The sequence below is a fragment of the Triticum aestivum genome, chromosome 7A (genome assembly GCF_018294505.1).
Source record: "Triticum aestivum cultivar Chinese Spring chromosome 7A, IWGSC CS RefSeq v2.1, whole genome shotgun sequence".
NCBI classification, from domain to species: Eukaryota; Viridiplantae; Streptophyta; class Magnoliopsida; order Poales; family Poaceae; genus Triticum; species Triticum aestivum.
The window spans coordinates 664281070-664290943 of NC_057812.1; the positions used below are offsets into that span (position 1 = coordinate 664281070).

The 9874-nt window shown below is 42.4% G+C and overlaps 1 protein-coding gene across 1 annotated transcript; it reads right to left on the bottom strand.

Annotated features, from left to right (window-relative positions):
• Nucleotides 1–6868: 6868 nt before the first annotated feature.
• Nucleotides 6869–9312, bottom strand: LOC123154431 (protein ALP1-like). Its single transcript, XM_044573172.1, has 5 exons — nucleotides 9177–9312; nucleotides 8699–8755; nucleotides 7944–8444; nucleotides 7629–7854; nucleotides 6869–7470 (listed from the first exon to the last, which is right to left on the bottom strand). The coding sequence occupies exons 3-5, from the start codon at nucleotides 8442–8444 to the stop codon at nucleotides 7013–7015; spliced, it is 1185 nt and encodes a 394-aa protein (XP_044429107.1). The 5' UTR covers nucleotides 8699–8755; nucleotides 9177–9312; the 3' UTR covers nucleotides 6869–7012.
• Nucleotides 9313–9874: the final 562 nt, after the last annotated feature.

Below are 9874 nucleotides of genomic sequence, written 5' to 3' on the forward strand. Positions count from 1 at the left end.
GATCCCTGGATTTTCTTGGTTTCAAGTAGATCTAGCATATCCCCAAGTTTCCCCACTTTCCATCCACGAAATCACTCCAATTTTGCCCCCAAAATCATCTATTTCCGCCCAAATCGAGTTTCGAAGTCCAAATCCTGATCTGGAATCGTCGGGCCGGACATCCGGGCCAAAGGCCGGATATCCGGGCCATCGGGCCTGACATCCTGGCCCCAAGCCGGACATTCGGCTCCTGGAGCGCAAAATCTGCACGGTTTTGGACATACACCCCCAGCTATCCGGCCCCCATACATTTCAGTTTTCCCGTTTTACCGTTTTGTCCATAACTAATTCATCCGGAGTCCGATTTTTGCGTTCTTTAGCTCGTTGAAAATCTCTTGACATCCCTCTTCCCACAAAAATACTACCATCACCATTTGACTCCATCAAAATTTTGGAACTTTGACATCTTTTCCTAGGGCTTCCACCATATCATCCGCATAACCACCACCGACTTCCACAACCTAACCCATATTGATCCCCATAGCATTAGTGGTTGTTTGAGTTGTGATTTGAGTCTCCTAAGGTGTTTAGGCTACTTAGGGACGATTGCTTCTTCATCAAACACCACCATAACTTCCGCATAGGCTTGACCACTGATGTCTACTACACAACCTTCTTCTTGTAGATGTTGTTGGGCCTCCAAGTGTAGAGGTTTGTAGGACAGTAGCAAATTTCCCTCAAGTTGATGACCTAAGGTTTATCAATCCGTAGGAGGCATAGGATGAAGATGGTCTCTCTCAAACAACCCTGCAACCAAATAACAAAGAGTCTCTTGTGTCCCCAACACACCCAATACAATGGTAAATTGTATAGATGCACTAGTTCGGCGAAGATATGATGATACAAGTGGTATATGGATGGTAGATAAAGGTTTTTGTAATCTGAAAATATAAAAACAGCAAGGTAACTAATGATAAAAGTGAGCACAAACGGTATTGCAATGCGTTGAAACAAGGCCTAGGGTTCATACTTTCACTAGTGCAAGTTCCCTCAACAATAATAACATAATTGGATCACATAACTATCCCTCAACATGCAACAAAGAGTCACTCCAAGGTCACTAATAGCGGAGAACAAACGAAGAGATTATGGTAGGGTACGAAACCACCTCAAAGTTATTCTTTCCAATCAATCCGTTGGGCTATTCCTATAAGTGTCACAAACAGCCCTAGAGTTCGTATTAGAATAACACCTTAAGACACAAATCAAACAAAACCCTAATGTCACCTAGATACTCCAATGTCACCTCAAGTATCCGTGGGTATGATTATACGATATGCATCACACAATCTCAAATTCATCTATTCAACCAACACATAGAACTTCAAAGAGTGCCCCAAAGATTCTACCGGAGAGTCAAGACGAAAACGTGTGCCAACCCCTATGCATAGATTCCCAAGGTCACGGAACCCGCAAGTTGATCACCAAAACATACATCAAGTAGATCAATAGAATACCCCATTGTCACCGCGGGTATCCCACGCAAGACATACATCAAGTGTTCTCAAATCCTTAAAGACTCAATCCGATAAGATAACTTCAAAGGGAACACTCAATCCATTACAAGAGAGTAGAGGGGGAGAAACATCATAGGATCCAAATATAATAGCAAAGTTTGCGATACATCAAGATCGTACCACCTCAAGAACACGAGAGAGAGAGAGAGAGATCAAACACATAGCTACTGGTACATACCCTCAGCCCCGAGGGATAACTACTCCCTCCTCGTCATGGAGAGCACCGGGATAATGAAGATGGCCACCAGAGAGGGATTCCCCCTCCGGTAGGGTGCCAGAACGGGTCTAGATTGGCTTTCGGTGGCTACGGAGGCTTATGGCGGCGGAACTCCCGATCTATTGTGCTCCTGGATGTTTTTAGGGTATATGGGTGTATATGGGAGGAAGAAGTACGTCGGTGGATCTCCGGGCTGTCCACGAGGCAGGGGGCGCGCCCAAAGGGGGTGGGCGCGCCCCCCACCCTCGTGGGCAGCCCGAGACTCTCCTGGTCCAACTTCGATACTCCGTGGGCTTCTTCTGGTCCAAAAATAAGTTCCGTGAAGTTTCAGGTCAATTGGACTCCGTTTGATTTTCCTTTTCTGTGATACTCTAAAACAAGGAAAAAAAGAAACTGGCAATGGGCTCTGGGTTAATAGGTTAGTCCCAAATATAATATAAAAGTGTATAATAAAGCCCATAAACATCCAAAACAAATAATATAATAGCATGGAACAATAAAAAATTATAGATACGTTGGAGACGTATCAGCATCCCCAAGCTTAATTCCTGCTCGTCCTCGAGTAGGTAAATGATAAAAACATAATTTTTGATGTGGAATGCTACCTAACATATTTATCCATGTAGTTCTATTTATTGTGGCAAGAATATTCAGATCCATAAGATTCAATACAAAAGTTTAATATTGACATAACAATAATAATACTTCAAGCATACTAACAAAGTAATCATGTCTTCTCAAAATAACATGGCCAAAGAAAGCTATCCCTACAAAATCATAGTCTGGCTATGCTCTATCTTCACCACATAAAATATTTAAATCATGCACAACCCCGATGACAAGCCAAGCAATTGTTACATACTTTTGATGTTCTCAAACTTTTTCAATCTTCACGCAATACATGAGCGTGAGCCATGGATATAGCACTATATGTGGAATAGAAGGGTGGTTGTGGAGAAGACAAAAAAGGAGAAGATAGCCTCACATCAACTAGGCGTATCAACCGGCTATGGAGATGCCCATCAATAGATATCAATGTGAGTGAGTAGGAATTGCCATGCAACGGATGCACTAGAGCTATAAGTGTATGAAAGCTCAACAAAAGAAACTAGTGGGTGTGCATCCAACTCGCTTGCTCATGAAGACCTAGGGCATTTTGAGGAAGCCCATCATTGGAATATACAAGCCAAGTTCTATAATGAAAGATTCCCACTAGTATATGAAAGTGACAACATAGGAGACTCTCTATCATGAAGATCATGGTGCTACTTTGAAGCACAAGTGTGGTAAAAGGATAGTAGCATTGCCCCTTCTCTCTTTTTCTCTCTCATTTTTTTATTTTTTATTTGGGCCTTCTCTTTTTATGGCCTCTTTTATCTTTTTTTTATTTGGGCTTCTTTGGCCTCTTTTATTTATTTTCGTCCGGAGTCTCATCTCGACTTGTGGGGGAATCATAGTCTCCATCATCCTTTCCTCACTGGGACAATGCTCTAATAATGATGATCATCACACTTTTATTTACTTACAACTCAAGAATTACAACTCGATTCTTAGAACAAAATATGACTCTATATGAATGCCTCCGGCGGTGTACCGGGATGTGCAATGACTCATGAGTGACATGTATGAAAGAATTATGAATGGTAGCTTTGCCACAAATACAATTTCAACTACATGTTCATGCAAAGCAATATGACAATGATGGAGCGTGTCATAATGAACGGAATGGTGGAAAGTTGCATGGCAATATATCTCTGAATGGCTATGGAAATGCCATAATAGGTAGGTATGGTGGCTGTTTTGAGGAAGGTAATGGTGGGTGATATGGTACCGGCGAAAATTGCACGGCACAAGAGAGGCTAGCAATGGTGGAAGGGCGAGAGTGCGTATAATCCATGGACTCAACATTAGTCATAAAGAACTCACATACTTATTGCAAAAATCTATTAGTTATCGAAACAAAGTACTACGCGCATGCTCCTAGGGGGATAGATTGGTAGGAAAAGACCATCGCTCGTCCCCGACCGCCACTCATAAGGAAGACAATCAATAAATAAATCATGCTCCGACTTCATCACATACAGTTCACCATACGTGCATGCTACGGGAATCACAAACTTCAACACAAGTATTTCTCAAATTCACAACTACTCAACTAGCATGACTCTAATATTACCATCCTCATATCTCAAAACAATCATCAAGTATCAAACTTCTCATAGTATTCAATGCACTCTATATGAAAGTTTTTATTATATCCCTCTTGGATGCCCATCGTATTAGGACTAGTTTCATAACCAAAGCAAACTACCATCCTGTTCGAGAGACTCTCAAAATAATATAAGTGACGCATGAGAGTTCATCTATTTCTATAATATAAGTGATGGCTACTACCACCACCACTTCGGCATCTTCACCAAGTGCTATCAAGGAATCTTCGCCTTCGGACATACGACATCTTCGCCTACTTCCCGTGAGTTCGCCTACATCGACATCTTCAACAAAGAGGTGACCACCTATGAGCGAGGGCGAGACTTCCATCTTCGGAAGCCCCTCAAAGAAGATGGCCGAGCATGGGAATTTCCCTTCGGTCATGGAGACGAGCCATGAGGTGCCACATCATATGGGCCTCCAACATCAAGACGATGACAAGAAGGTCGAGCAAGGACCATCCCCTTCGTCCACGGCGACGAGCATGAACCTCTTCAACAACATGAAGATGTCGCCCATATTGGACTCATACTCCGAGTCAAGCTACAAGACCGCACATGAGACCTTATCTTTGGTCTTGGAGGAGAGTGATGATGTGCCATCTTCGGCCTTCATCCACGGCTACGACTACGACATGATTGAGAATGCAGACATTTGCACCTACATCTCTCCGACACCCACATATGAAGAGATGCCCCAATTGCCATGTGAGAAGAGCCACCACCACATGAGTGACTCCACCATACATGACATTGAGAGAATTTCCTATGAGAGGATGAGTGTGACCACCACTAGCCCCACACTTGAGAGCATGCCACACATCCTATGTGAGTTTGAGAGCCATTTGAGTGACTCCACCTACCATATGAGTGAGAGCATCCGAGAGGGAGTGAGTGAGCCACAACACTTAGGATGTGTTTGGTTTAAGGGACATGCTAGGGTGGTTGTGGGTATCCCCAACCAGGTGGCTAGGGATAGCCCTTTTTTCTGTTTGGTTGGAAGGGTGAGGTTATCCCATGTTTTGTTTGGTTCAAAGGATGAAGTATGGTTGAGGATAGCCATCAGAGTGTTTGGTTCAAGGGATGAATGAAGGATAACGGCTGTGGTAACCTTTTTTACTTGAAATGGTGAGATTACCCTCATAATTTGCACTTTTAATGGGAGGAAGGAAAATACAATATGTATAGACATAATTTCGAAAATCTTAACTTTTTCACAGCAAACAAAACAAAACGATGGTAGAAATTTTGGACTTCATCACATATAATAGTTCAACATTTCATACATAAGTCAAGTGCATAGAACTCATAGTTCAGCATTCCACAGTATGTATAGACATAATTTCGAAAATCTTAACTTTTTCACAGCAAACAAAACAAAACGATGGTAGAAATTTCGGACTTCATCACATATAATAGTTCAACATTTCATACATAAGTCAAGTGCATAGAACTCATAGTTCCGCATTCCATAGAGTACTACTAGAGCTTAATAGTTATACAACCCATAGTTATTTTCTTGGTTGTCAAAAGAGCTAATCCATACAACCCATAGTTGCTGTTTTGGTTGCATCAAAGGCAAAGTCAATCACCAGTTCACCACATATGCACTCACCATCCTTACGCTTCAGGAAAGGTATTCTTGACATACCTAGAAACCCAAACCTTCTTTTGATCCTCTTACAACACCTTGAATGCCATAACAACACGAGGATTGTCAACCAAATATGCATAGTAATGAGCAAGGTACTCCAAACTGAACCCAGAAAGTACTTTCATGCTCTCCCAAAGACCATCTATGGCATTGTTCTCGGTGCTAGAACTCTTCTCTATGGCAATAGCAATTCTTTCACTAGAAGCAAGTATGGTGGCATGCAACCTGTCTTCCGCACAAGGATTTGGTTTGGCCTTTTTTGGTTTGGGACCAGATGAACCTGCATTGGTTGATTGTGCAACCTCTTCATGTGGGGCAGTGGGTTTCTTGGTTGTCTCTTCTTCAAGATTAACCACTTCTATAGCAAGAGGGTCACTTGAGTCTTTTGCATATTGCCCTGTAGCCATGCTCCCTCCAGCTATATTCATCATCTCCTTATAATGAATAATAGTCTTGTTAAGGTACTGTTCGTCCTCTGGATGAGCCTTGTAGAAACAATAAAAGTAATTTCAGTAAGTATTTGGACAAAAAGGAACAATTGCAGCAAGTATTTGAGCATATAGGAAGAATTCCAGCGAGAATATTTTCAGCAAGTGTTGGGACTTGTAGATACTAATTTCAACAAGTACTTGAGCATGAAGAAAGAGGTACAGCAAGTTCAGACATTACAAAACCATTTCAGCAAGCACTTTCACGTAAAGAATAATTTTAGAAGTGTTTGGACTTGTAGATACTAATTTCAGGAAGTATTTGAGCATTAAGGAAGAAGTACATCAAGTATTAAACATTACAAAACCATTTCAGCAAGCACTTTCACATAAAGAAAGAATTAAACAAGTACTCATGAGAAAAAAAATAGTTACCTTAACATGATTTGTGTAATGCTAATGATCAAGAACAATCATAGACTTGTCCTCATCCCATAGTGCACCACTCAAGTCCTTGAGTTTCACTATTTTCTGCAGTTTTCGCTTCCATGTACTATTATGATTTTTGATCTGATCTCCATTCAAGCTAAGTTGGAAATGCTCATTCAAAGCAATGGCACAAGCGTTGAACTATGATTGCTTGAATGCAGTACTTGTTCTATTGCCACTAGAGACCAAATCACTTAGCCATGTTAGCATGAACTTGGACATGTTAGGTGTCCATGAAACTTGCTTAGCCATTTCCTACAATTTTCAGCAAGTGTTTGGACATTGAGAAAGTAATTTCAGCAAGAATTTGGACATAACGAAATAATTTTAGCAACTTAAATAGTCATTACAATTACAATCTCAGAAAATAATATTTCCTTACAAATAAGTTCCAGCACACAAAATAGTTCAACAAAGTACAATAATTCATCACGACGAGCTAAATGACATAGTAGTTACTACATATTTTGACCTTGCAAATGGTTTTGTCGGTCTTCCCACATTTGATCAGCAACTCCTTGCCTAAAATTAACCATGTATGCATGTTCATGTGCTTGACCACTTAATGATGAAGCATGAGTAATATTTGGCACCCATTCATCCTCGGGTATGATATATTCATCTATCCCATCATTTATAACCCAATTGTGAATAATGCAACAAGCCACAACAATGTCAACTTGTGTTGGAAAGAGAAAGAATGGAGTGGCATCATCAAGTATCTTGAATCTTCTCTTCAATGACCCAAATGCACGTTCTACAGTCACGCGAAGAGAAGAATGCCTAAGGTTGAACAACTCCCTCTCATTTTGCACAGGGTTGTTTCCCCACTCATTCAAGTGGTACCTCACACCATGAAAAGGAGGCAAAAAACCACGTTTGGCTCCATATCCAGCATCAACTAGATAAAATTTCCCTAAATAAGGAACATTTGGGTTACTTGGTTATATATATATATATATATGAATATATATATATATGAATATATATATATATATATATATATATATATATATATATATATATATGAATACCCCATATTGGTATGACAGATGTATATAGTTCATTTATTACCTTGTGGGACACGTAGACCATTTTCACGTTCTAAAGCATCACGTAAAACTAGAGCATCATGTGCTGTCCCCTCCCACCCGGCCAACACATATGTGAATCGAAGATCAAAATCTACAGCCGCCATCACGTTTTGAGTGGCATAAGTCTTTCTACCACGAAAGGAAGCCTCCATATCCAATGTAACGGAGGCTCGCACATGTGTACCATCAATAGCTCCAATACAATCCTATATGGTGAAAACAAAAACCCAAAAATTAGGATCTAAACAAATTCATGCCTACAATGACAAAATGTAGTTGTCACTTGGTCTCATACCTTAAAGTATGGATCCCACCGGTAGTTTCCTTCTATTTTGGTTTGGGTCTCCAATGAAGGCTTCCTAATAAGGTCATCTCGAAGCTCGCCAATGGCATGGAGTACCCTTTGGAAGTAACAACTCACAACTTCACCGGATCTACCAAAATTGGCGCCAATTACCATGTTTCTAATGTTGTGCCCGACGGTGTGCAAGAACATTGCTACTTGTTGCTCAATAGTCAAATGTATTGTGTCCTTTAGCAAGTTGCGATCCCTAAAGAGTTGACAAAACCTAAAGAAAGGTTCTCTCCGAAGCCTAAGCATGTTCACACAGGTTGTGTCATTCTTCCATATTTTGTTGTCAAAATACTCTCTTCTCATCCTATCTCTCTCATCAATTGGGGCATACGTAATTGCTTCTCTCCTTTTTCTTTTTCTGGATTGAACAACCAATGTTATCATGTTGATAAACCATTGCACCGCAGCCGCATAAATTAACATCTTTGTCTTTCTGTCCATCTACAATGCATTACAGGATTCAGCTATAATATGCAGTACAAGGTTTAGAGCTAAAATATGCAGTATAGGACTGACAGCTAAAATATTTTATATTTTGTCTCGCTGTCCATCTACGTTTGAACAAATTTCAATACTAGTTGTGTTGCTGCTGCTAGATGTACAAATGGCCAACTACTTAGAACCAAAACCAACATTCTGTTTCCACTGTCAAACATTTTACTAAAGAACAGAATAGGATTTAGGGGAGAAATAACCTCAGGTTGTAGTTGTGCTGCTGCTGCTAGATGTACTGACGGTGGCCTTCAACTTTCCTGCACCAGAAAATTACATCAATCAGCGAACTACACATGAGCAGAGACGAGCCGGAACACTAGCACACATATGAGCACGGAACACTAGCACACATCTAGCACACGCAGCCGTGCGCACGTGGACGAGCCGTTCGGCCGCATATAGGCACTCGTGCGCACGCATCAGTCACCGGCCACCCGTGCCTCCTGAAGTCCCCAGCCGCCGGCCATGAGATCCAGCGGCACCGCCGCCAGGCTTGAGATCCAGCCGCGTGCGCGCCTTCTGAAGCCGCCGGCCGCCGCCGGCTTTGAGATCCAGCCGCGCCGCCGCCTCAAACCCTTGCCCGCATCGCCAGGGAACACCCTCCACAACGGCCGGCCGTCACAAGCAAGGCAAGGCAGAGGAGATATCAGATAAGGAACGAGTAGAGAAGGAAATCACCTCTTGCCGGCCTCTCTGCTATCTGCTAGATGCGCCGCCGCCGCGCACAGGGAAGAGAGAGGCGAGTAATGGGGGAAAGTGAGGGTTTCGCGGGGTAAGCGGGAGCCAATGTAGCTGAAAAAACGTTTCGCGCGTGAGCACAACGACGCGCGCGCGGGGTGGTTGCCGCCACCCGCTCGTTTTTCGCGGGTCGCCACATCCCTCTTTTTGAGGAATATTCTGAGCATCTGGCTGACCCTATCCCTCCTCGTCTCAGATCCAAACGGGTGGCAGCCACCAAAAAAAGGGCTATCCCTGTCTCTAAGAGGATAGCCCTCAAACCAAACACATCATTAGTGAGTGAGGTAGTTGACACGGCATGTGAGGCCACCATGATTTCTAATGACTTAACTTCTACTCCGAGTGTGTTTTCTTGTTTGGTGCTAGGTCTCCTACATGAGGACACGCCTATCCTCGACGAGTCCATACCTCCAACGACGACAATGGCCATGATGGAAGAAGATGCACCCCCACATGGTTCCATCAACATGAAGATGACCACGACTTCGTCTTCGACACCTCACCTACAACACATGAGCGATGCTCCAAAGGTAACATAGGTGATGGTGCTTCTCTTGTCCCACTAGTGGACTATCTCACAAATGATTGCTTGCATGATGTTGATCCACCTATTCCCATGCTTCATGCTAGTGTGACTT

Excerpts from the sequence above, each read along its gene's own strand:
- LOC123154431 (XM_044573172.1), bottom strand. The coding sequence starts at position 8,444 with ATGGACAGAAAGACAAAGATGTTAATTTATGCGGCTGCGGTGCAATGG. Across the intron at positions 7,855-7,943 it reads GGTGGGATCCATACTTTAAG|GATTGTATTGGAGCTATTGA; the intron begins GTATGAGACCAA and ends TTCACCATATAG. Across the intron at positions 7,471-7,628 it reads TGGTCTACGTGTCCCACAAG|GGAAATTTTATCTAGTTGAT; the intron begins GTAATAAATGAA and ends TTCCTTATTTAG.